This window comes from Rhinolophus ferrumequinum, chromosome 23, assembly GCF_004115265.2.
Source record: "Rhinolophus ferrumequinum isolate MPI-CBG mRhiFer1 chromosome 23, mRhiFer1_v1.p, whole genome shotgun sequence".
Lineage (NCBI taxonomy): Eukaryota > Metazoa > Chordata > Mammalia > Chiroptera > Rhinolophidae > Rhinolophus > Rhinolophus ferrumequinum.
The window spans coordinates 20,625,085-20,652,391 of record NC_046306.1 but is presented as its reverse complement, the minus strand read 5'-3'; the positions used below and the strand labels follow the sequence as shown (position 1 = coordinate 20,652,391).

The following is a 27,307-nucleotide window of genomic DNA, read 5'->3' as shown; positions in this document are numbered from 1 at the left end:
AGGTTTTCTTCAGAGGTTAATAGTATTCTTGTCTTGCAGGTCAAAGGTCAGGGTGACTCAATGCATATAAATCTGAGATGGGGAGACAAACAAGTACACACCCCAACACTCCAGCCCTTCTATACAGCAAATGCCTCAAAGCTCAGCTTGGCAAAATCTCGCCGTCCTCTGGCTTCTAAGAAGGGTCCAGCTAGCTCAGTGAGCATCTTCCTAAAGACAATCCAAATCACCAGCTTTGGGCTTTTGCTGTCGCTGCTAATAGCTGCAACATTTCTATAAAAAGGCCAGTGAACATGTAGCGCCAAAAAACCTGGATACCAAAACCTCCTGCAGTGCTGCCTGGGGAAAGGTGGCCTGAAGTGTCCTGTTCTCACAAATGTGGCACTGGAAGCAAACACTGCAGGGAGCTATGGAGTTGGTGGAACTTCATATCCAGGCACAGGAGGGCAGCAGTGGGGGTGATCAGGTATCTTCATATCCTCTGTCCCCACAACAGTGAGGTCCTGCCTGGTGGTGGCAGTGGCGGTGGTGGTGGTGGTTGTGTGTGTGTGTGTGTGTGTGTGTGTGTGTGTGTGTCGGGGGTGGTGGTGGAGGGGAGGTCACACGATGGTGGTGCTGTTGTCTACCCAGAAGCTATCTGTGGCCTTTTGCATCAGACAATGAGAGCTGCTGGAAAGCTAGCTATACAGAGTGAGGAAAGGTGCTCCAGACTCCTTGCTTTTCTTAGCTCAGTGGCCAGGCCTGACCAGAACAAGGTCAGGGAATGTGGACCACAGACAGCTGGAGAGCCTAGCTGGGCAAAGGTGCCAGAGTTCTGGAGCCTGCCAGGCCAAGGAGTCATGGTTTTCTGTCAGATGCCAGGCCAAGGCTGTCATGAGAAGGAAGCATCAGCTCTGAGCTTTTACAGAATGGGAGCCATGGGCCTGGGTTTACTGGCCATGAAGAACAGCAGGGAGATTAGAGCAGAGAACTCAAGCTCTTGAAATATAAATCAAATCTCTCCCAGCTTCCCTGGACCATCCAGGCATATCTGTAGCTATTGTACCTGTTTTTCTTTCTCTAAAGCTAGGATAATAGAACCATTTCCAGGGGCTACTACAAATGACCTCCCTCAGGAGCTTAGCATGGTACAGGGGGCTGAGCAGAGTCTGGGTCTGAATGCCAGCTCCACTGCTTACTAGCTGTGTGACTCTGGGGAAAAATCACTCTATCTCTCTGAACTATAAGTAATTCCCTCAACTATAAAATGGGACTGACAATAATAAAATAATGCCTACCTCCAAGAGTTGTTGGAAGGGTTAGGTATGAACACATTTCAGAAAGCCTAGAAAGGTACCCGGGAGGGAGCTGGGCTGAATACATGTTAGCTCTCTCGTCCTGCAGAAAAGAGCTCAAGGACAACCCTTTTGAGGGAAATTTATCAGAAGATTAAACAGAGCTGCAGGTGGCCAGACTCCCAACTAACACATCCTGAGTCCCCTTGGGCAAACTGTCACTGGACTGCTGATACAGGACACCCAACAAGATCCACTGTTTCCCAAAGACACCCCCTGACCCCAACCTCTCATCCAAAACAGTGAGTGGGCTCAGCAGCAGGGTGGGCTTGAGTCCCCCAAGTGAGGCCAGGAGAAGTATCAGGGTGCTCCAAGCAGCCTCCCTGCAGCCTCCACTCATGTGTGATTCCATGGCTGGCTGCGGCCACTGGCACCTGAGGTGATTGAGGGCAGGGTTTCCTGAGCAAAGATGGCATAAATCTGACAGCAGATGCTCTGAGTTTGAAGGGTATCTGTAAGGCTACAAATAGCTCTGTGGACAAAGAAGGAGCAGGTCCAACCACTTACTTTAGCTTTATGGCTAAGGGGATGGTGTAGAAGAAGACGTTGATCTGAAACACACATACAAAGAAGAGGCTGAAGTGCTCAAACATCTCTGCAAAGAAGTACCAAAAAAGACCAATGTTTGGAGTGAGATCTGGAACAGAAAGTCTGGAGTGAAGAAAACAAAGGGAGAGAAAAAAAAAAGAGAGAGCAAAGTTATAAATGGTCTGCTTTGACCTGGTTTTCTCCTGAAGACTTTGGTCATTATTGGGCAGCCTGGGATGACTCTGTCCACACAGAGCTCACGATGTGAGGCGCTTTCCAGGCACCATGGATATAGGTAATTAACAAAAACAAGGGGCAGAGAAGGATAACCCATAATAAATATTAGCTGAGCCAAACTCTGGCATGCATCAAAGATCTGAAATGAGGCAGGGATTCATGTTAGAAATCAAAAGACCAGCCCCTATTTTAACTGCCAAGATATACATGTTTACAATTAGGAGATACTCAGTACTGTAACGAAAGAGGAATGGGTTTTAAATAAACATTATCTATGTGGGGCATTCCGCAGACTTGCCTAGAGAAACAAGCTCCAAGATTTTGCTCCTCCCCATTCCTGTTCCACATCCCCACGTCAGGAGCCAGAAGGGTGAGCGCCTGACACGGCACTGAGACTTCGTTTGGGAAGTAAGGGTTTAACGGAAAGTTTTTTTTCTAGTCATATCAGAGAAAAATGAGCTGTAATTCTGGCTCTTCTAAAAATTTACATATTTTTTATTTCAAAAAATCTGGACTTGAAACTGATGTCAATTCCCAATTTCAAAAAGGCAACAACTGGAGTGTGGAGAAGGGAGAAATAGGCAATGGCTCATGGTCAGATTAAACTAACACAGGCCTCCACCCAGGGCAAGTCTTTGCCTCCTGCTGTAACTACATTTCCTCTGCTGTGAAATGAGGTACAGAACACAATCTGGTCCAGCAGAAAACCAGGAGAATCTTCTCACTCCTACCCAAGGCCGAGCACAAAGAGCTAAAAGTTACTAAATCGATGTTATATTCAGCCAGGATTGAACACAAATTAGCAGGCCAGAATCCCAAAGGGGAGTCTGCCACTCCAGATCCCTTTCCTACCCTGGCAGATTTATGCATCTCACACCCCACGGGGCTGTGAGTTCCTCGAGGCTTGGACAGTGGCCACCCCCCTCAGCAGACCACACTGAGAGCATCTGGAAATGTCTGCAGAATTCATACTGCAAAACCGTTGTGATTTTCTCTAAAAGTTTGACACATGGGAGGTGGCCTTTTTTTAAAGTGTCAGAGGCCCTCTTGCAGCAGAGGAATATATCCATTACTGCTTGGGATTGGACCAAAATCTTCCCAGCCAGGGGCGCTTTGGATGTCCCTAGGGAGTGCTCCTTAATCTCACTAGATCTGAGGTATGCTCTAGACCAGTGGTTTTCAAAGTGTATTCTCTGGACCAGCAACATCAGCATCACCTGAAAACTTGTTAGAAATGCATATTCTATTATTTCCATATTCTGGGTCCCTATCCCAGACGTACTGAATCAAAACCTGTAGGGTAGGCCCATCCATGTGGATGTTAACAAGCCCTGAAGGTGCTTCTGATGCAAACCAAAGTTTGAGGACCACTGTGTCTAGATGCTCCCTGTGCTCACTCGCCCTCTGAGTCCAGCTGGAGCTGTGAAAACCAAATTAGCTTCCAGAGTTTTCTAATGAGGTCGTTACTTACATGAAGCCGTAGACTGCAGGGATGAAATCCCAGGAGCTGAGAAGGAAGAAGGAGAGGCAAATGATTACCACTAAGCTTCCCACGTACATCATGGCATACTCCCAAGAGAAGACCCAGAAGGCTTTGCTCTTCACTTTCACGGGTATGTACTGCCGCTAGGAGAGAAGGCAAAACAGGACATTTAGGGATGTCAAAAATAGAGAGCAGTAATCAGCTTAAACTTCAAGATCACTCCTGCAAAACACAGGACATGGAAAAGTTGACAATCAAAGGATTGAAAAGATATGCTAGGTAAACACTAACCACTAAGTATGATTAGACTGGTCCCAGATAAAATAGACTTTAATGTAAAAAGTATTACAGAGATAAAGATGCGCCATAATGATGAAAGATTCAATTCATCAGAAAGATACAACAGTTCTAAATTTGTATGTACCTAATAACACAGTATCAAAATATATAAAACAAACGTGGACAGAGCTACAGAGGAAAAACAGACTAATCCATCATAATTGATAGATCAAACAGACAAAAATTAGGAACCAACTAGGAAATATGAATAGCACACTTAATAAACTTGATCTCATAAGATCTTCTGAAACATAATATATAGAAAAGTACACCTAGTAACTATAGAAACTTAATTTTAAGCATTTTATAAAACTTTATAAACTTACCACATACCTAAATCAGGCCATAAATCAATATCAACAAACTTCAAGGAGTCTGTATCATTCTCTGACCCATTCTCTGACTACAATGCAATTATTCAAAATGATAAATAAAAAAACCTAAAAACACATTAAGAAAAATTTAAACCCTTTCCCAAATAACTCAGAGGTCAAAATAAGAAACAATAATAGAACATTTTGATGTAAGAAATTAATGGTTACAAAAATACCTCATATCACTATTTGTGTAATGTAGATAAAAGAGTACTCTGATGGAAAAATACAGCCTTATAAACTTACATTTGAGAAGGCTGAAAATAAATATGCTAAACATCTGTTTTAAGATATTAGAAACAGAGCAACATAGTAAATCCCAAATGAAGGAAGGAAATAATAAAGGTAAGCATAGAATTTGTTGAAATGAAAAACAAAATCACAATATAAGGAGGCAACGAAGCCAAAAGCTAGCTCTTAGAAATGACTAATGATTCTAAAGAGTCTCTGATAAGACTGATCAAGAAAAAGGAGAGATCAAATAAACAATATTAGGAATATAAAAGGGAATACAACTATGGATGCATCAGTGTTAATAAAATAAAAAACTTATGTCGATATGTTTAAAAACTGGGGCAAAAATGGACAAGACACTTTCTATGAAAAACATAATGTCATAAAAAAGTAAAAAATAAAAGGTAGAGATCAAAGGGGATGACAATGAAATGTAATAAATGATCCTTGATTGGATCGTCAACCCCACCTCTCCCCCCAAATGCTATAAAGGTTATGTACATATTTGAGAATTTGAATATGGAGTGCATGCTCCAAATCTATTACAGTGAAACTTCTTGGGTGCGCTAAAGGTATTGCGGCTACGTAGAAGAATTCTTCAGTTCTTCAGAGTTACCTGCTGAGTATTTAGGGTTGATATGTCTCCTCTACAATCTCACCACAAAGAAAGGAAGTTCCAGACCAGACTCTGGCATACTTCGCAACATTTATTAAACAAAAATTTATTAGCCAGCAGGCAAAAAACAGTTCACACAGTTATCTGTAACTTCCCTGCCAATGAATCAGGAAAAAAAAACAGGAAAGAAAGAAAAAAAAATCGATACATCTACATTAAGACATAGAAAATGTGGTAAAATGATAACTGGGGAATCTACATAAAAGATATTTATTATACTAGTTTTTCAATTTTTCTGAAAGCATGAAATAAAAAATTAGGGAAAAAACTAATTCAAGGAGAACTAGAAAATTTTGAATGGTCCTATAGCCTTTTAAAAGATTGAATTAGTAATGAAAAATTTTCCCATAAAGAAAGAAGCAGGCCAGCAAGTTTTATAGGAAAGTTCTATCAACATTCAAGAAGTAGGTGACCGTAATCTTACATTAACTCTTTCACAGCAAATAGTATAAGCTTAATATCAAAACTACTTACCAGCATAAATGCAAAAATGATAAATGAAATATTACCTACTACAATTCAGTAACACATGAAAAAGATCATGATAAAGTTGTTTTATGATCAGGTTGAGTTTATTCTAAAAATTCAAGGTTAGTTCAGCATAAGAAAAGCTATTAATACGTGTATCACAAACAGCTTAAAGATAAGAAATCATAGTATCTAGATATATGCAACAACTACTCATGATAAAAATAAACAAAAGAATTCAGTGAAGTAGCAGGGTATGAAATTAACACACAAATAGACTTCATATGCACACATAATAAACAATTAGAGGACACAATGGTAGAGAAAACCACATTTACCATAACACCAAGGAAAATAAAATTTAGAATTAAATGAACAGGAAATGTGCAAAACCTATTCAAGAAAAATTTTAAAACACTCCTGAAAGACACTAGAAGAAATGGACAGATATCTCCTGTTCTTGTTTAGGATGATTCAACATTATAAATATGTCAGCTCTCCCTAAATTAATTTATAAATTCAGTGCAATAATGCAATCCCAATAAAAATGCCAACAAGCTACTTTATGGAATTACACAAGATGATATTAAAGTTCATATGGAAAAACAAACATTCAAGAATAGCTAGGAAAACAATGATAAGGAAAAATCATGAGGTGTTGACTAGCCCTATCGGACATGAAAATATATTATAAAACTTATACAATTAAAATAGTATAATATTAGCACATAAATAGATAAATAGACTAGTGGAATAAAATAGAAAGACCAGCATTAGACCAAAATACTTATAGAAATTTAGCACATGACAAAGGTGGCGGGCATATCACTACGGTAAAGATGGACTTTTTAATAAATGGTACCAGCACAACTAGGTAACCATTTGGAAAAAGATAAAATTAGCTCTATATCTCACACCATTCTTGTATTCTCCAAATGCATTAAGGATCTAATTTTTTTTAAATGAAACCATGAAGTACTTGAAATAAACCTGGTAAATTTGTCTTTAACTGTGATACATGGAAAACTCAAAATTCAGAGGCAATAAAAGACTGATTAAATGTGATTACATAAAATTTAAAAGTTCTGCATAACAAAAACAGCATACATAAAATGAAAATATATGTCCAAACAAAAACTTGTACATGAATGTTCACAGCAGCATTATTTGCAATAGCCAAAAAGTAAAAACATCCCAAATGCCTATCAACTGGTGAATGAATGAATAAAATATGGTACGTCCACACAATGGAATATTATTTGGCAATAAAAAGGAAAGAAGTACTAATTATACATGTTATAATAGGGGTGAACCTTGAAAACATCATGCTGAGTGAAAGAAGCCAGTCACAAAAGACCACATATTTTATGATTCCATTCATCTGAAATGTGCAATAGGAAAATCTATAACGACAGAAAGCAGGATAGGGCTGGAGGGATGGGGCAATGGGGAAACACAGAGCGTGCTTGCGAATGGGTATGGAGTTTCTTTTGGCGTCATAAAAATGTTGTAGAATTGATTGTGGTGATGGCTGTACAATTCTGTGAATATACTAAAAATGATTAAACTGTACAGTTTAAATAGATAAATTGTACGGTATGTAAATTATATCTTGATAAAAAATAAAAGCTGTTAAAAGAAAAACACCGTAAAAAAAGTCAAAAGACAACTGAAAAACTGGAAGACAATATTTGCAGACAAATGGTTAATACTCCTCATATATAAAGGATTCTTAAAAATTGAGAGAACAAGGACCTAAATCCAAAAGAAAAATGAAAGTGAAAGATGAACAGAAAATCCACAAGTATGAAAAAATGTTCAAACGTACTCATATTTAGAGAAATATAAATTAAAACACTGAGATAACCATTTCTCATGATCAGACTGGCAAAAATTTTTAAATGTGACAACATTCTGTTAGGGAGGCTGTAGAAAAACAGACATTTTTCTGCTTTACTAGTGGGAATAGAAAATTTGTATAATCTTTCTGGAGGAAAATGTGAAAAGACCTAACAAAACTACATATATACTTATCTTTGGATCCAGTAATTCTACTTCTATATAGAAATCTACCTTGAAGATATACCTCCAGCAATACAAAAATAAATATACATAAGGTTACTCAATGAAGAATTGTAATATCGAAATACTGGAAACAATCTAAATTCTCATACATTGGAGAGAAGTTAAATAAACTATGCTACGTCCACACAATGGCGTACTATGCAGGTGTAAAAAAGAATGAGGAATATCTCTATGTTTCAAAATGTAGTGATTTCCCGGAAATAATGTTCAGTTAAAAAAGCAAAGCACAAAAGAGTACCTAGAGTATGCTATCCTTCATATAAGAAAGAAGGGGATATACATGTATCAAATCAGTTCACTTGTGTGAAAAAATACAAGAAGGATAAGCCAGAAACTAAAGAGAATAATTACTTGGGGTGACAGGAAAAGAAGAAATAAAAGAACAAGATGGCAGGGATGAGGAGAGAGTAATACTTCTCTGAATATATCTTTTTGTATAGCTGACTCTTGGAATCTTAAGAATATTTCAGTCCCTCTGCATACCCCCAAAATAAACAAACAATTAAAATCAACCAGGATGTAGAGGAAATCCAAAATGAATACAAACAGTAATAAACGAACCTAATTATATCACAAATTAATAATATAACCACACTGAAGGGCCACATGGGGGAAGAAAAGAACTAACCTAAGTGACTATGAGATACAGTAACTTAACAGCATACTGTAAGACTAAAGACAAAAAGAACTATATGTAAGTGTCATAATCAAGTCAGTAAGTGTATTTCTTACAGGGGTATTTCTCACAGCAATTCTAGAACTACTTTATGTGTAGACTAGAATTGAACAAATAAGCAAATATATTGCAGACAATGAAAATTAGGTTTCTCACTGTTAAGAGAAAGAAGTTAGAAATAAGGAAATAAAAATGAAAAGGGAGAGACTAAAGTGAACCCTGTGGTATTGGACTGGAAACACAGGTATCAGTATAAACAGATAGAAAGAATTATGGGTGAGTGTATATGTGTGCGTTGGTATTCATACATATATTTCATAGCTCTGTCTGCTAGAAGCAATGCTCCCCTAATAACAATAAGCATATCTAAAACCTTGGTTTCTAAATAGCATTCTCCAATAAAGGGAAGCAGAAGTCCTTGAAGAAATATGGATTCCAGGGCAGGGGCAGGGAAAATCCTAGATGAGCCTAGAACATCTTGTACTAGGAAGGGAAGGAAAGGCTCAAAAAATGGACAGGGCTTATCAAAAGAACACAGGAGGCAATTTGAAGGAGTTCCTAATGGTCAAAGTTAGAAAAAATCGAGCAATAAGCTACTGATAATATCTGATTTTTTTCTTTTTAGGTGAAATTCACATAACATACATCTAACCATTTTAAAGTGAGCAATTTAGCCACCATTGTGGTCATGTCTAACTCAGGTTCTCCAACAGTTGCCTTAACAAAGTCTGATGTGGGTGTGGGTTGGCTCCTCCTGTACAATCTCACCATAAAGGAAGCAAGTTCCAGACCAGACTCTGGCATACTTCACAACATTTATTAAACAAAAATTCATTAGCAAGCAGGCACAAAACAGTCCACACAAACTATCCTAGAAGGTCGATCATAGCCCAGCTCTCTCCCCTTACAGTTGGTCCAATCACCACTTGAAAGAAAGGTTTGCTCAAGGCAGAAGTGACAATATCCAAGAGGCAGGGGTTCTGCTGTCCTTGGGAGTCACATCATGCAACCAGAAATCCTCCTAACCGAAAGCTAGACAAAGGATAGGGAAGAAATTAAACCTCAGGCACCATCTCTAAGGGAAGAAGTTACAGGCCTTCCAAGATTCTTATTCCTTCTTCATGCAAGTATAGTAAGTGTCTCTAAAACATTTTAGTCAATTCCACTTACTTCAACACCACCAATAAGAGCCTACTTCTGAAATTTATTTTGCTAATTAATAAGACACTCTCGCCAATAAAAATCTCACCAATAAAAATCCAATCTGCCTAGGAACAAGACAAACAAACAAAGAAACAAAAACTCAGACACAGACAACAATCCAGTGGTTACCAAAGGGTAAGGGGGAGAGGGTGGTAGAAAAGGGAATAGGAGATCAAATATGTGGTGATGGAAGGAGAACTGACTCTGCATGGTGAACACATAACAATATGATATATAGATGATGTATTACAGACATGTACACTTGAAACCTATATAATTCTACTAACCATTATCACTCCAATAAATTTAATTTAAAAAATCCATTGTGCTTCTGACATTCACATGCTAATTAATTAGCAAAGGTGTAGATCAAGCTATAGAGAGCGGAAGCACACCGGTGCAGTGTGGCTTCTCTGATGTAAAGTTAGATGATCACCAGCATATGGATAATTCATTAAGGTAACTCATAAAGTAACTTTAATTAAAGTAACTTCATTCAAGTATCTACTTTAATGGATACTTCATTAAAGTAGGCTGTTAATTGGCACATATATAATACCAGATGGTCTATGCATAAGTATTTAAAAATATTAGGTTGGTACAAAAGTAATTGCGGTTTAAAAGGTTAAAAATAACTGCAAACACTGCAATTACTTTTGCACCAATCTAATAAATTATAGACATCATAACTCCATGGTAAAGACTTGAAGGAGAATGGGAAGTCAGTCAAGAGATTTCAGCTGGAGATAACATTACTGTTAACAGATCTGAGGGGCAAGGAACCTGACCAACCCTAGGTCCCCCCTCTAAGCTCGCATACTCACAGGCTATTCCTATCTCTTTAAAACTGTGCTGCCCCCTAGCCACATGTCGTTATTTAAATTTAAATTGAGGAAAGTTAATTAAAATTAAAAATTCATTTCCTCAGTCTCACCAGCTCACTTCAAGTGCTCTCGGCCACGTGTGCCTCGTGACTACTGTACTGATAATAGAACATTTCCATCATCACAAAAAGTTCTATTGACAATGTTCCTTTCAAATAATCAAGTGCTAAAAGAATAGTACATTTCTGGGGATGGAAATAATTCAACACAGAGGAGGCATCCCTAGAAAAATTCAAAGAGGAAGGCACTTGGGTTCTGAGTTCCCTTAGGGAGTTCTACCTGCATTTGATCATCTATCTTGATCTTTTCTTCTTCCTGAAAAATACTGCCATCTAGCATGGAAAGAAGGGATAAGGGAGGGAGGGAGGAAACCACAGCCCAGGGGAGGAAAACAAAATCGAAAGTAAAAATTTTGTTTTGTTTTCCCCTTCCTCTTTACTACTCATATTTAAAAAGAAAAAGACAGCCTTGAAGAACTGAATAAGATAAACTGTTCAAAGCAGCTCTAGTAGGAGAGTCCTAAGCACACACAGAGAAGATGAGGTTTCACTCTTTGCAAATCCCATTAGCGTCCCCCAAGTTTTGGTTTGCTACCCCATTCTCAGTGCTTTATTGGACCTAAAGTGTTGGAGTGGAAATGATTGTTTTTTTCCTGTCAAATTTGTGATTATAAAATGTGTACTAAGTTTTAGGTATAATTTTTGTTCTTTAAGACTTGGTTTTGGGAAGCAGGTTGGCTTTGGGAAACAGAGTCCTGAAAATATAATGTAGAATATTTACTGAATCTACTTATAAAAACTAGATTTACACTTAACCTTTTAGGACTATTCCTGTTACATAAAGTGAGGCACACCTGAAATTCTTAAAAAAGAAACTTAGGCAATCCTTTGATGGCTTGTTATTTATAAACCTTAGAGCCAAACTTAATCTTGAAGTCCAGATTGCAAATTTCCCAGTGAACAGATGAGGATTCATTTTATCCACCCCTTTTGCACAATAGCAAATGCTGACTTAAAATGAAAAGTATGTAAGTGGAAGGGTTCGAAGAATGGTGCCCTAAATATTCTGATCAATTTTTAAACCTTTTTATTATTAAACAAAATAAAGAATTTATTAAATAAAATACAGAAAACCACATAAAACAAATATATAGCTTAGTGGATGATTATAAGGCAAACATCCTTATAACCACTACCTGGATCAAGAGAAAGATATTTCTAGAGACTCCCCCACGTATCTGTGCCCTGTCCCAACCACGATCCCCTCTTCCTTCCAAAGTAACCACTTTTATCCTGGCTTTTATGTAAGTGTACAAAAAAAAAATCACTTCCTTGAATTTCGTTATGGTTTTCCACCTAAATGAACATCCCTTTACACTATAGCTTAGTCTCGCCCATTTTTTAAAAATTTGATTCAACTTTTAAGTCTCTTAATTTACACAGGCCCTCCACCCCATCCCACTCCCATCCATGTCTTTTTTTTTTTTTCCTTATAATTCATTTGCCGAAGAACCCAGGTTATTTAACCTACAGAACTTCCTTCAATCTGGTTGTTGCTATTAACAATTATATACTTTCTCTTCAGTGTTTCTTGCAAATTAGCAGCTGGATCCACACGCTTGATCAATTTTGGATTTGGATCAATTCTGGATTTGATCTCTTTGGCAAAACTTTGGTGATGGTGTGTTCTTTCATCAGGAGGCACGATTTTCGTTTGTTTTTGATATTAGTAGCTATTAATGCTCAATGTCTAGATCAACTGGGGTTGCAAAATGATGCTATCCTACCGTTTTGTTTTCATTTGTAAGCTGGAATAATTTTACAGAGAGATGCTTCCCCTCACCTACTATATGGTTATCTAGTGGTACAGGAAAGGCAAGATAAATGCTTATTTTTTTCCTTTCATTGATCCAGTTCTCAAGATAATGAAGTGGTTCCCTATCAACTCTCCTAATTTGACCAATTAGGTTTTATTTAAATATGAATGTCTGGATTTAAATATATTTATAAGTTTTGATCCGTTGCAATTCTTATCCTAATGAAGGTCAAAATGTCCACCTTGGGTCAGTGAGAGCCTCTTCAAGTTGGACCCTGAGTCCTTCACGTTAAGATGACCCCAGTACCCAGCCGTTGATAGGCTCCTTATTATCTGGCCTCACAAAGTTCCAGGATCATCTCGGAAATTTCCTGCCCTAAATCTACAATCAGCCATTTCGCTAAGAAACCTCAGTTTCTTTTAATGGGGAAATGTTATGAGCACAATCTGGGCCCCACAGATGCTCATTGATACTGGGTTGGTCATTGTTTCCAGATCTTCTAGCGAACATACACATTTACACACACATACATATTCAAATACCTACAGGGGCCAGGCAGGTAACAAAGGAGTGGAGTGTGACAGAAATGAAGCATAGGGATGTGGGAAACTGACGAGGGTATGCCTTGTCTAAAGGGGACAGAACTTCTAATTTTTCACAAGAAGCCAGAAATATAAATTTTTAACATGAATTTTTAAAATGCTGATAACTAATTTAAAAAAATTAAACACTAGAGTCAAATAAAACGTATCTCTGAGCCAGATGTGGTCCTTGAGCTATGTGCACTCTCAACCTGAAAAATTTAACTAGTAGTTATATCCCTGAAGTCACATTGTTGCTAATATATAATAATATTTAGGGAAGTAAGAGGATTCTCAAGACTGCTTCAGGAAAGGCCAAACTATAGTAAGGAGGTGGAGAAATGTATAATTATCTCCTTTCCCCCAACTCTCTAAAGCAACCTGGAGAGAAGCTTTTTCTATATAGAAACCATTTTCTTTCTAGGACAATGGTGTGAAAAGGAAAAAATGATCAGAATGAACTTTTAAAGAAACTCTTTAAATAAAGACTTAAAGAAAAACTCTTAACAAAAGTTTTTATATCTAAACTCTTGGCTGTCAGGATGACACCACTGCAAATGTATGATCATGCCCTGAGCCTCATTTTTACCTGTTCTGAAATGAAAGGAAGCTAACAGCATTGCCACCTCTGCCTTGGGCCCCTCCTGGAAGCATCAGAGACAACAGAAAGCTGCTGGGGAAAGAGAAAGATGTGAAAACTCTAAATAAGGCCCAAAAGAAGGATCCAGTTATCAAGAAAAACCTGGCTGGGTTTGGCTGCTTTGGTACAAGCTAGTATCATGTGACCTGTCCCAACCTCCAGAAAGTGTATAAATAACAGGATTAACCTTTTCAGTTCAAAGACAAGTGAAGGACAGACTGGATTAAAGCAGAAACCATAAAAGCATTCACAAGGTATTTTCCCCTGGTTTCTGTTACTTTCTTTCAAAGAAAAAAAGGACCTCGAACTATTGAAGGGGGTCCAAATCTGTAGGAATCCCAAGCAAAAGGAAGGAGGGAACGAGAAATTTCCTGGCTGCACCATGAGCCTCCTTTTGCCAGCCTCACAGCTTCAGGCTCAAGATGCCGTGCGCTTGGCGTTTCCTTCACTGCCGCCTCTGGGTCCTGTACACTTTAGAGCTCTCTATTTTATTCTGCGTGCTATCAGATCATAACATTTCAAGCTTCTCTCTCATTTGGAAACTAGGCTCTAAGTGAAGGTCAGAGGAAAGGTAAAGTTGGGGGAGGGGACCAGATGGGCTCAAGCTACTATTCTCTTAAGTGCCTCACCAGAGAGCAAGATACAACATCCCCTGCCTTTGATACTGAAGCCTTTCCTGTGTCTCATGTAGGGTATGTCTCCCGGAGGGAAGAAACAGCTTGGCCTCTGGCACTGGTCAGACATTAGCTTGTCCGCCACCTGCCATTTTTGCCCTCTAGAAATTCCACCAGTAGAATGGAGGCAGGTTTGTAGTGTCAAAGGTAGAAAAGTACAAACTAACTTTTACAGCTCCTTTCACTCTAGAAAATGAAATATTTTCTTTTCCCCTCATCACCCCAAATGCCTTCAAACTGGTGACCAGGTCCTTTCTATGAACATTTGAACATTAATAACCATAACTAGTATCTATTGAACTCTTACCATACTCTGTTATAAATACTTGACATGTATTAACCCTTTGCTATAGCTACTATTATATTATCCTCATTTTACACATGAGGAAATTGAGGCATAGGTAAGTCACTTGCCCAGGGTCACAAAGCTAGTAAGTATCCAAGTCAAGACAACGTCAGAGCCTGTATTCTATTTCCCTCCTTTTTATTATAAAATTTTCAAACATGCAGCAAAGTTGAAAGATTAAATATTAATACCTTGCCATATTTTTTTACCTGTGTATAAATTTTCTAGACATCATGACACTTCTTCCTAAAACACTTTCATATGAAGCCCCTAAAGATAAGGACATTCTCCTGTATACCACAATACTATTATCACATCAAAGAAATCAACAATTCCTTATCATCTAATATCTAATCTATCTTTAAAATATTCTAAATGTTCCTGAAACATGTTTTTATAGCTGTTTTTTCCAAACCAGAATCCAAACAAGACTCACCCATTCCGCTTGGTGATTATGCCTCTTTAGTCTAGAACAGTCCTCCCACTTTTTCTTTTTCATGACATTGACTTTTTGAAGAGAACCAGACCAGCTGTCTTATAGACCGTCCTACATTCTGGTTGTTTTACTGTTTTCCTCGTGGTGCCATTGAACTTGTTCCTCTGCTCTTGTATTTCCTAAAAGCCAGAAGTCAGATCTAAAGGCTTAATCAAGGGTAACAGTTTGGGTCAGAATACTTTGGAGCTGATGCTGTGTACTTTGTACCGCGTCACATCAAGAAACACATCCTGTGAGGCTGGTCTACTATAGGTACTGCTGAGTTGGATGACCTGGTTACGGTGGTGACAGCCAGAGCACACCTTTGTAAAGATGTATTTTCCCCTTCACTATCAGCAGATGATTTAGAGGTGGGAGTGGGGGGATTAACATTTTGGCACCATGCAAATATCCTGTTCTTCAAAACTCTTTCACCTAATGATTTCAGCATCCATTCATGATCTTTGCTAGATTCAGTCATTTCACTGGTGACTCGCCATTCTGTCATTCCTTCTACATTTATTAGCTGGCATTGTTCTGTAAAGGAGAGTTGTCCATTATTAACTGGGAAAGAACTATAGTTCCTTTTTAAAAGGCAGGGAACTGCTTAGTTCTTTCCTTTTAATTATTAATTTTCAGAGTAAGAAATTGGTCAAACAGCCACATCTAATGATGACATATGTATTTTTTCTCTCTCCTCACCCCTTTTCTGAGTGTAACTATGGACACACGGATTTTTATTCATTCAGTGTTTTACAATTACCTGATGCTCAGACTATCCTAAATTTCGCCCGCAGGAGCCCCTTTGGGCTGGTTCCACTGTTCGGACATAGTACCGTGAGTCTCTGAGGACTACTTTCCCTTCCATCTTAACAAGATGTCCCAGTCAAGTCTGTGCTCTTATGTACTGCACTACACAACCTTTCCTGCAGGGAAGTATGTGCCTATCGAGGGCTCGAAAACACTGTGAGAAAAGTACAGTGTCAAGAGCAGATGTGTCACTTCCTTGTGGTCATCAAATCCATTTTGATTTGGGCTTGAAAGAATAGTTAAGATGATCAGATCCAGCTACCCACGCTTAGCTAAGACTCCCCAACAAGTAGTCATTCAGCCTGTGGCCTAAACACTGATGCACAGGGTATTCACCTCCCTGAGACATCCCATGCTGCCACAGAACTGCTTTTTACTGCGTTGCTTGTAGCTCCCACCCATTAGTTCTAGCTTCTTTCCTTGGATCCTATGGATCTCTGGGAAACTCAGGCCTAACCGGTCCACTTAATGGTTTCTGAGGAACTCAGCCCTGAAGGATAATTTCCTCTTCTGGTTCCCTTCCTCATATTTAAACAGGTGGGTTTATGTCCTGGATATGACGACACTGATTTTCCAAATGCCCTCCTATGATTCACAAAGCCCTACTGTCTTTCAGGCCACTTAAAATACTTACATGAAAACATGTAAATATAGTATGGGGCTGGGATTTTAATGTCTCCATAAAGGAGATCCTTAAGTTCACCTCAAACTCCCCCCAGTCCTGTTCCCACATACAGATGGTTGCCAAGCATAGCCAATTCTTCCTAGAATTCTGCATCCAGTTCTTCATTTCCCGACAGTGTTTTCGGCCCCAGTCAACCCCTCTGACTCGATCCAACATGATGGTTTAACCTTTCCCAGCCTCACCTCCTCACGTCCATCCCCCTCACAGGCTCCTGCCAGAGCAGTCATCCTGCAGCGCCCCACTGCTCGGCAACCTCCCACTGTTTTATATCTGCAGAGTCCAGCAGAGCGTCCAGCTTAGTGAAGGTGCTCAGTAAATATTGGTAGAGGGAGCGACTAAAGAAAGTAACAGGCTGAGCTGCTTGATTTCATGACTCAATTGTACTGTTCACTGTTGTCAGGAGGAAGTTTCCTTGAGTTTTAAGCAAATGCTTAGAACATACATAAAGCAATACTTAGAATACATAAAGCAATGCTTAGAAATTGGCTTAACAAACCATTTTTAAATTTTTTAGTTCATCTGTATGAAATAAATACATTTTTAACAATATTTATTTGATAAATAATTGCACAAAAATTCTGGTTACATGCATTCCCCTTAGCGCTCAGTCTTTCCAAAGAAAAATCTGCAAATATGAAGTAAGAAACAAAATATAAGCAGCACAGTGTTCTGTGAGAAAATGTTTGGATTCAAAAAGAATCTGAAAAGAAAATCAAAGCAAAATAAAATAACTTCGCCGTATGGTGACACATCAATTAATCATAAATCAAATATAAATCTCTAATCATTATGTTGTTTTGTACATCTGAAACTGAAAAACAAAACAAAACAAAAACATCCTAATTTGAAAACATTAAAAAAAAAAAAAAAAAGCCAGTGGCATCCTGGGAGGAAGTGATTCAGTTCACTTTAGACACTGACAGTGGTACTGCAAATTGGCTCAGGCTTTCTGGTGAATAATCTGATCTTGCATAATTAAGAACTATAAAACTTCTCACATCATTGGGCCCATTGGTTCAGCTGGAGGAAGATACCTTAAGGAAATAACTTAAAGAAAAACAAATTTCTATACTATTTATATTAGTGACAACTAGGGTACATCTCAAATTCCCAAAATAGGAGAAAGACCAAGCTAACCACGTATCATCATGTATATCAACACAAAGATATGCTGTGAAGTCACTTCAAATGACAAGCATATGGCTTATTTCAATAAATGGAGGTATACACTCAGTTTTAGCAACAGTGTTTATACTTAAGAATAACAGTTCTGAAATTAGACATTTCTTGGTTTGAATCCTGATATTGCCCTCTCTACACTTTCAAGAAACATTTCTCTAAAAATGGATTTGGACCATGTGGGACCTGCAAGCAGTTCCTTGCTCTAGAGGAGATGTATTCTTCTCTGAACAGAAAAGAGAGTAGTCTCTTGCGTCAGACTGCCTGAGTTCACATCTCAACACTGTCACTTGCTGGCCATGTGACCTCAGGCAAGTGACTAAACGCTCAACATTCCACTTGCAATTCATGTGCCTAACATGGCTAATATTAGACCAATACGTGGCTAATAATATGACCTACCCCATAAAGTCTTATGAGGTTGAAATGAGATGAGGCCTGTACAGTGCTTAACATAATGCCTGACATGTACCAAGTTCTCATGTCAGCAATTTGGGTCCTTCAGTTCATATTTCTTGATCGCCCACTATGGTCCAAGCATCACACCATGTATATTCATTGAATATAATCCCCACAAGAACCTTACAGGGTAAGTGTGGTTATACAGAAAAGTTAAAGAAACGAGCTCAGAGAGGGGTCCGTGTATATCAGGTGAGAAAAGGAAAATGCAAAAGGAGAATGCAAGATCTACCAACTACAATATATAGCTGGTAGATTCCCAACTACAATATATAAAATGAAATGTACTTATACATTTGTAAATGATATGCATAATTAGAGCTTAATAATCTTTATGTCCACTTTGTTTAAAGTTCGTCAAGTTTCTTTGTTTGTGTTTTTAAGTAGAAGCAAGTAAGTGTGAATTGAGGACCTAGTTCCAGTGCCTTTACTGAGCCATGCCCTTCCTTCCCCCAAGCAGGGACCTGGCCACGTATTAAATGTCACTTGAGTGCTGGCTTCTGACCAGCAAGTGCTTACCTGGAGGAGATAAAGGAGTCCTGGGACAAACAAGGTGAGCGGGTACAGAGACTGGTATGTTGCTAAAGCAAGAAAAATAGCACTGAGGAAGGCACTACCTGTAAAAACAAATAAATATATGGAATAATCCAGCCTCATCAATCAGGATTAGATTCATCGGTCCCCAAAACAAGAAATTTTCCATAACTTTTGAAATAATCACTTGCCAAGTGGCTGCTGGTACACAAGCTGCTATGCAAACTCACACAGAGAGCTTCTTGGCTTGAATTCCGATGAAAGGAAAACAAGGAAGTCAAAACCAGTTACCTTTAGCAACCTGAGACATCACAGGCATTATTTCTGGTAAAATGTTCAGACCCAGAAAGACTTTACAAAATTTCAGCCCCAAGATGAATAAAAGGATTGTCTATTAACACCCATGTCCTATTTCACTTACCAATTGATTAAGCCTACAATTATTGCTTAGGCTATTTAGAGCTGTGAAATCTATCCCTTTGGATGTTGCATCACACCACTATTTTTATAACACCCTTCCTTATGTGCTATTTTCAGGGCATGTGCTTTTTTTTTTGGTCAAATTAAAATATATTGAGTTTTAAAATAATGTCTCCATTCCCTACATAAAATGGACCACCATAGAATCATTAAACAGGATGTTATAAAGAATTGTAATGACATGAAAAGATGTTTAGAAATCCTATTAAGTGAAGGTTATAAAAGAGATATATACCATGATTCCTTAAAAAATATGCATAAACACATTTTTATAAAAAGGTTATAAAAGGCTAGGAAAGCTCACTGTGATTATCTTTGTGTGGTAGGATCATAGATGATTTTTCATTTTTGCTTCTCTGTATTTTCTAAAATGTCTATAATGAACATGCTTTGTTTTTGTTATAAGAAAAAAACTGATTTCTTTTTAAAAAATACAAATAGCTATTCCCTTTCAGATGGTTTGAGACAACAAAGTACTCTAAAATCAAGGCTAGAAAAGCCCGGTTTACAACAGAAGTTTCAAAGTAGCTCAGAAATCAGTAGAGTGCAACTGATAGTCCAAGGCTGGTATCTTACACTGATAATGTTTCATGAAATGACAGTACCCATCACTCTTATTAGTGTGGGGTCAACTGTTCGCTGAAAATAATATATATCTTCTCCATAGTGCTTCCTAAAAGGAGAAACTAGTCACTCCACTCAGTCCAAGTAGTTTTACCCTCTCTCAACCCAGCTCCAGAGACAAACAAGGAGACAAATGAGCTCCCTAGGATTTTTTTGCCCACCAAAGTCTATATACTTGAAACATCTAAGAGACACCTTGGGAGAGTGAGGTTTAGATATGTGACTATTTCAAAGGAGAAGGGGTGGAGAGAAAAGAACTTTGAGTGTTCCATCCCTCAAACCAAGGGAACTCACCAGTGAGGAACAATGCCTGATGAAAGAAAGTGGAAGGAAGACTGAGAAAGGAGGAAGCTGGAAGTAAAAGACAAAGGACAGAATTCTATGGAGTGGGCTGTCTCGTCGCATTGATTAGTTCCAGGCATGATATCCTGTATCCCGGGTACATGTAAATCTGACAGAGCAAGGACAGAATCATGCCCAGCAAAGCTGTGCCACCAGCAGAGGCCCCCATACATCTGTTCAGCCACAGAACCAGGTCAACCCCGAGATAGAGAGATGGCAGTGGTGGTATTCTGGAGCCCAGCAACTAGGGTGAGCTCAGGACTCCTTGACTTGGCCAATAATCTCAGTGACATTTTATGAGAAATTGGCTAAGAGGGGGGGAGAAAAAAACTAAACAAAACATTTTCATTAAACATGGTTTTCTACAGAGATTGGGAGAGAGAAGAGGCCCACCACACGACTGCTACCAGAGGAGGGAGGCTAATGTTCCATCTCCATCCATTCTTACAAATGTGCTGAAAACACCTTCCTCTCCCCGAGAAGAAGAAGACACCAGAGAGTGAAATAAACACAGCCACCTCCTGCCCTAATTGCCTGAGATCAGTAATTACTTGTCCAGTGCAGCTGACTCTTTATAAGGCTCAGGAGAGAAGAAAGGGCTCATAGCCTAACAGAATGTTCTGGTGAGTTTTAGAATACTTGCTCCCAATGTCAGGAAGGAGCAGTTTTCCTTCCTTGGATGAAATCATTAGGAAGGGAAAATTTGTTCCTTCTGCTCTTCTCTCTGCCAGTCAGTGGCATCGACGTCCCCCCAGAGACCCCAGCTATCCTCCCCCCCTCCAGCTCCCACACTCCTTCCACCAGTCACCATGCTCTGTTGATCCACCTCTGGAACATCCATCACTGCAGTTCTCGCTCTCGTCATCTCTCAGTAGGCGTCTTCAGCAGCCTCTTCCTTCTCCTCCTCAATGGTCTCCCCAAGTACCTCCCATCTAATCCATCCTCCATAGAAGTACCAGAAGGATCCTTCCAAACCACAGTTCAGATTGTGACAAGCCCCTCTATAAAGGTTTCTGATGGTTCTATTTCATCTACTGGATTAAGTCCAAATTCCAACAGCAAAGAAGACCCTTTACTCTCTGGGTCTATTTCTCCAGCTTTCCCTCTCTCCGCTCTCCTACACATATCCTGTCCTACACCAGCTACACTGGACCATCCCCCAATTTCTAAAAACATCAAACCCTTTCATTCCTTTGTGTCTGTTCTCAGGCTATTCCTTCTGCCTAAGTTGGCCTTCCCTGTCCCCATTCTAGTAGAGACCTATCTTTCAGAGGGCAGTTGAAATGTTACTTTCTCAATGAGGCCTACGCAGAGGCCTAATAATAATAGCTATTATTGCTAACACTTATTGATTACCTACTAGGTATCCTCTGTGTTCAAAACAGTGCCTGACTCCAACCAAAAAAAAAAAGCCCTCGGTAAATATCACAACAAACTTGTGAAAGCTCTATTTTCTACGCATTTTTATTCTACCCATTTTACAGGTGAAGAAACCAGGCACAGAAACAGAAAGGTTAAGTAGTGTATCGCTTAAGTAATGGAATCACTCAGCTGATTCCAGTGTCCATTCTCTTAATTCATTCGATACTCTCATTCAATACTGATACTATCTTATAATAATTTGCTAATGTTTATCTCTTTCCCCATTTGTTTGTGAGTTTCTCAAGGACCATAAATCTCTCTTAACTTTGAATCTCCAGTACCTAGCACATGTGATGAATGTGAATGAATGAATGAATAAATATCATTCAATGATACATATGAAATCCTTTTCAAAAATGCAAGCATATTAAAGGAAACCAAAGTTCTTTTTTTAATGAGATATAATTAACATATAACATTATATTAGTTTCAGGTATACATATATTTGTATATATTGCTAAATGATCACTACAATAAGTCTAGTTGAAACCAATGTTCTTGAGGAAGAAAAACTAATGAAGTATAAAACACGGGGCAATGAAACATGGGCAAAGCACAGAGTAAGTCTGACTCTTGAATAAAACAGGCTGCAGAATGGCAGTTGAGAACTTGTGGCAGGGGTCTGGGCACAGAGGACGCTCTCTGTGGTATAAACTATTGGAACAGCTGAGGTCTGTAGTCTGAGGGCGGAAACGTGGTACTGCAGGTCAGGAGCCTGCTGTGTGGGATGCCGGGCAGGTGTAGATGAGTCACATATGCAATCTGGGCAAAAGCGAGGGGGAATATAGAGACGCACAATAAACTCAGGGCTGCTGTGTTTGAGCAAAACTAGAAGGGGCAAGAAATATGGGCTAGGGAGGCAGAACAAGGGTGATATGTGCTTGGCGCAGGGGCAGGGAAGATAAAGAAAAGTAAAAGTTGACTTCAAATATTTTAGACAAACGATACAATAAGCCACCTTTTTAGGGTGCCTGCTCTATGCCAAGCCTGTGCTGGGTGCCAGGGAGACGGGTGACTCAGACAGGCTCTGTCCTCAAGGAGCTCCCAGTAAACAATGACAAACACAGGAGGAAAGCATGAAGGAAAGCACGAAGGAAGTGTACCAAGGAGGAAGTACACACCGGGGGAAGCCGACACTTGAGTTGAACAAAGAGGTGAGGCCCGGAAGTCCACGTACCCAGGCAGGAGGGCGGAGACAGAGAATGGTGTGCTGGGGTGGAGGGCGCGGACTGTAATTAGCTCAACGAGGCAAAAACAGGGTGAGAGCTGGGCGCAGTAACTGGAAAGGGTGCAAAAGGGGCTCTTGTGGATGTTGTGACATTTTGTTTCTTAATCTGAGTGCTGGTTACTTGTTATTTTGCAAAAATTCATTTAACTGTACACTAACGATTTGTGAATTTTTCTGTAATATATGTTATACTTCAATAAAAAAATTACAATCTAAAAAGTCTCAGCAAGCAGGTAGGCATGGGTCAGAAAGACTATGGAGGGCTTAGCTTGCACGTTCATCCAAAAACACCTAAGCCTGTAGGCTTAGACAGGATGTCTGAAATAATGCCCGAAATGGCGGCCTTATCTGGGCAAGAGCTAGGGCATCCTGCTCGTCTCACCAGGAGGAACTGTGCCAAGAAGACTGTGAGTTTTACCAAAAAAGATAATCTCCCGTTTATCTGCTAGCACAGCCCAGATACCCAGACACTAAATGTTTCTGTTCAAGCCCTCGTCCTGGGCCTTGTCATGGGAATATTAAAGTAAATCAGTCCAATGTATGTGTGCACTGGCTATAGTATCAGGGAATGTCATTATCGACCTAATCTAATTTGAATATGTTTTCCAACTCCCTAGTTGTGTCAGGGTGGGGGCCAAAACAAGCCTTGGCAAGGCCCGGGGTCATGTCCTGCCTCCAGGAACTGCACCGGGTGGGTGGCGCAGCTACAGGATGGAGCAGGAATGTACACGGGTGGAGCTCTGGGGGCTGGTTCTGCATGCGGACTTCAAGTGGAGCAGTGGAGATTGGGTCATAGACAGGGAGTGACCTGTACCAGGAGAGGCAGGGGACAGACTGGAATGTGGTCAAAAGCGCTAAGGTCCCACAGGACACTCAGAAGAGGAAGCTGCACAGGGCCTGAGCGACAAGCAAGATAGTTAGAAAGGAGAATGTGAGGCTGGGGGCCTGGCCCAATGTACTACATTCCTTGCCACACGGGCTCTTTTAACAGGGCAGGCTGTCTTGGGGTAGTCCGTCCACATCAGCGATGGTGGTGATCACTTATCCAGCAAGACTGTAAGCACTTTACATTCAGTCCTTCCAATAAATCCATGAAGTGGGTACTATTACTACCCCCATTTTACAGATAAAGAAACTGAAGGACAGAGAGGTTACTTGCCCAGGGTCACAAAACTACTGAATAATAGTAATAGGATTTGAACCTGCAGTCTCATTCCAGACCCACATTCTTGAACTGCATCAGTATGCTACCTTCTTGATCTCTATCTTTGGTTGTACCATAAAAATCACAATAAGTAGAGCAAGGATTTGTTGAGTGAATTCTGCTAAGGAAGCCCTTCTAAGCATTTTATGTTTCTCATTTATTCCTCCACTAATCCAGGAGGCAGATATTATTATCTCTGTGATTAAACGGAAGCTTTTGGGGCGGTGTGATTTGCCCAATGCTAACAAGCTGGGAACTAGAACACACAGGTTTTGAAGCTGGGTTCATGTGACAAAACTCTACTCCAGGCCACTTTGTCCTTGGGTCCCTGGCTCCTCTATGACTCTCTTCATGGAAAGGGCTTTACCCTAGACAATCCCCAGATGGCAATGATGGCATCATCAGGCTTCAGGATCATCAGGCTTAAGGGTCTTCACTCTGCCATTGTTCTTCCAGGGCTGGGCTTGAGGAAGAGAACCTCCCATTTTAACATCCTCCCTGTGTTCACCAGAAGGCTAAAGGAAACTCTACCAATCCTGAGGATTCTTTTAAAAAGGAGGATATTATTAAGAGTAACAGCCAACACCACCATTTACTGAGCGCTTAGCACATGCCTCCACACCATGCTGAGTGCTTTACACACACCACCTCAGTCATTTTTTTTATATTCATGCTATGCAGTAGGGACTGTTTCAACCCCCATGTTATGGAAAAGGAAATGGAAGCCAAAACAGTTAAGTAACCTGCTTATGGTGATGGAGCCTGGAAATGGTGGAGCTGGGTTTAGCTACCAACAGTGAACAGAAGGAGTACCTATTAATACCTGTCTGTTTTCCTTTTGAAACCCTAATGAAGACGACTTCACAATGATGGGGTACTTTCATAGACTCACTGAAAGGCAGAGTAGCCTTGACCAAAACCACAACCTTTGAATGAAACCCAAGCTGCTTCACTAAGCTAACATCAACCCTGCCCAGAGACCTGTTTCCCAGCCGACACCCCAACAAGGACATCACAATCTAATGGCCTGGGATATACCAGCCTGTGTTTCTCAGTATGTCCCAGGCAACCCAGGGCTGCCATAAAGGAAGCCAAGGGAGAGCAAGTAGGAGACAAGGAGACAGAGCGAACGAGGCTGCTCCCTTCTGCGGGGCACCTGCCCCATGGCAGTCTGGGGAGAGAGCCGCCCCGTTTACTTCCACTGTCCCTCTCTTCTTATCAATCAAGTTAATTTATTTTTAATTATGTGCTCATTGAAGAAACTTTGGGAAAAAACAGATATTAACAAGAAATAAAAATCACCCATAAACTTACTCTACAGAAATAAATATTACTCTTTTGGAATCTATTTCCCATCTATTTTTGTTGTGTTTTGACATAGTTGAGATTATATTTTATTCAAATACACAATTTTGCATTCCGCTTCAAAAAAGAAATGTATTCTCATGTAATTTACAATTATTTTTAAACATCATGTGCATGGGCAAACTGTATGTTATTTAACTCTCTGGGCAAACCATGTTTTGGAGAATGTACCCCTACATACTCCATCCTTCTAACTTTCTACTCCAGCCCTAGAGACTAGAGTTCTGGTGAAAATTAACTAGAGAGGCACAGGTCTAGAGGATACTAAGCACAGTAATGGACCAAGAGGAAGTGTGGGTTGAAGAGTAATGAGACCACATAAATTCTATATATTGCAATCAGCCATCTCCTTTCTCTGTTTCTGCTCTCCAGCAGTTGGTCAAATGAACGCCCTCATCCCACTGCAACTCCAATTCTGTTACCCTTAGGCAGAAAATTGGAGGATTCCTCTCTGGAAAAATTAAATAGCTTCAGAGGAAAAGAAAAACCTACACATGATGACATTTAGGAATACCTTCCACAAACAAGGTTAGCCCACTGCCTGATCTCCCTACATTGAGAATGAATGATACATCAACAAGTCCTGCCCAGGCAGAGTCTTGAATCAACATGTTAACACCTTACACTTTAACATAAATAGAGAGCCAGGATTACTATAACTAAGAAAATCCTCCCATAGAAAGATAGAGCCCAAGAGAAGCAGGAAAAAAAGGGCAGGGGGGTAGGAAGACAAAAAGACTATGCTTAGAACAGGCAGAAACTGGAAAAAGAGAGATAAGAAAAAATATTGTGGTGATAAAAATAATAGACTGCTTCAAAGAAACAATGGAGACCAAGAAAGAATTTTAAAATATAATAAAAAAGTTAAGAGTCAATAGAAGAGCTGGTAGATGAAAACAAATATCCTCGAAAAAGTATGAGGAAGCAAAAAAAATGGAACTATCAATTGAAAAGAAAATATGCAAATTAGATCAATCAAGAAAGTCCAAAATCTAATAGACATTCCAAACAAGAGAACAGAGAAAATAGAGAGGAATTTGAAAAATTGTACAGAAACACTTTCCAGAACTAAAAGACATCAGTTTCTACGTTGAAAGGGTCTAACAAATGCCCAATATAATGAATGAAAAAAGACCCATTTCAAGACCCATTTCATAGTATCATAAAATTTCAAAACACTGAGGATAAAAAGAAGTTCCTAAATCTTTCAGAAAAAAATAAAAATTGGGTTACACATAATAGCACCAAACTGCTCAATAACAACCAGGATGCTAGGGCCGGCCCGGTGGCTCAGGCGGTTGGAGCTCCATGCTCCTAACTCCGAAGGCTGCCGGTTCGATTTCCACATGGGCCGGTGGGCTCTCAGCCACCAGGTTGTCAGTTCGATTCCTCGAGTCCTGCAAGGGATGGTGGGCAGCGCCCCCTGCAACTAAGATTGAACACGGCACCTTGAGCTGAGCTGCCTGCCGGATGGCTCAGTTGGTTGGAGTGCGTCCTCTCAACCACAAGTTTAAAAAAAAAAAAAAAAAAGGAAAAAATAAAAAATAAAAAAATAAAATAAAAAAAAACAACAACAACCAGGATGCTAGAAGACAGTAGAGCAATGCCTTCGAAATTCGAAGGAAAAGGTGTTCCCATCCAGAATTCTGTACTCTGCCCCAACTATTAATTTGGTGCTAAACTAGAACAAAGACATTTTTCAGACGTAAAATGACTCAAAATATATATTTCATACACCCTTTCTTGGAAAACTACTAGGGGAATCACTTCAGCAAAACAGAGAGAAAAATCAATAAAGGAGAGAAGGAATCCAGTAGAAAAGGGATACAACACAGGAGAATTATAAAGGGAAGTCCTACTGTGACAGCTTGCACCAGGTCCAAACAACCAGGACAAATTGGGGCAGGATGGAGGATATGTGA

The 27,307-nt window shown here is 39.6% G+C and overlaps 1 protein-coding gene across 4 annotated transcripts in view; it reads right to left on the bottom strand.

The window, feature by feature from the left end:
* PIGU (phosphatidylinositol glycan anchor biosynthesis class U) overlaps positions 1-27,307 on the bottom strand; it is a 79,199-nt gene that overhangs the window by 20,364 nt on the left and 31,528 nt on the right. For all 4 annotated transcript variants that reach the window (XM_033094981.1, XM_033094982.1, XM_033094984.1 and 1 more), the window contains 3 exons: positions 18,706-18,803; positions 3,571-3,725; positions 1,842-1,985 (listed from right to left, as the gene is read on the bottom strand). In XM_033094981.1, the coding sequence (XP_032950872.1) occupies positions 1,842-1,985; positions 3,571-3,725; positions 18,706-18,803 (397 nt within the window). The remainder of the gene's footprint in view (positions 1-1,841; positions 1,986-3,570; positions 3,726-18,705; positions 18,804-27,307) is intronic.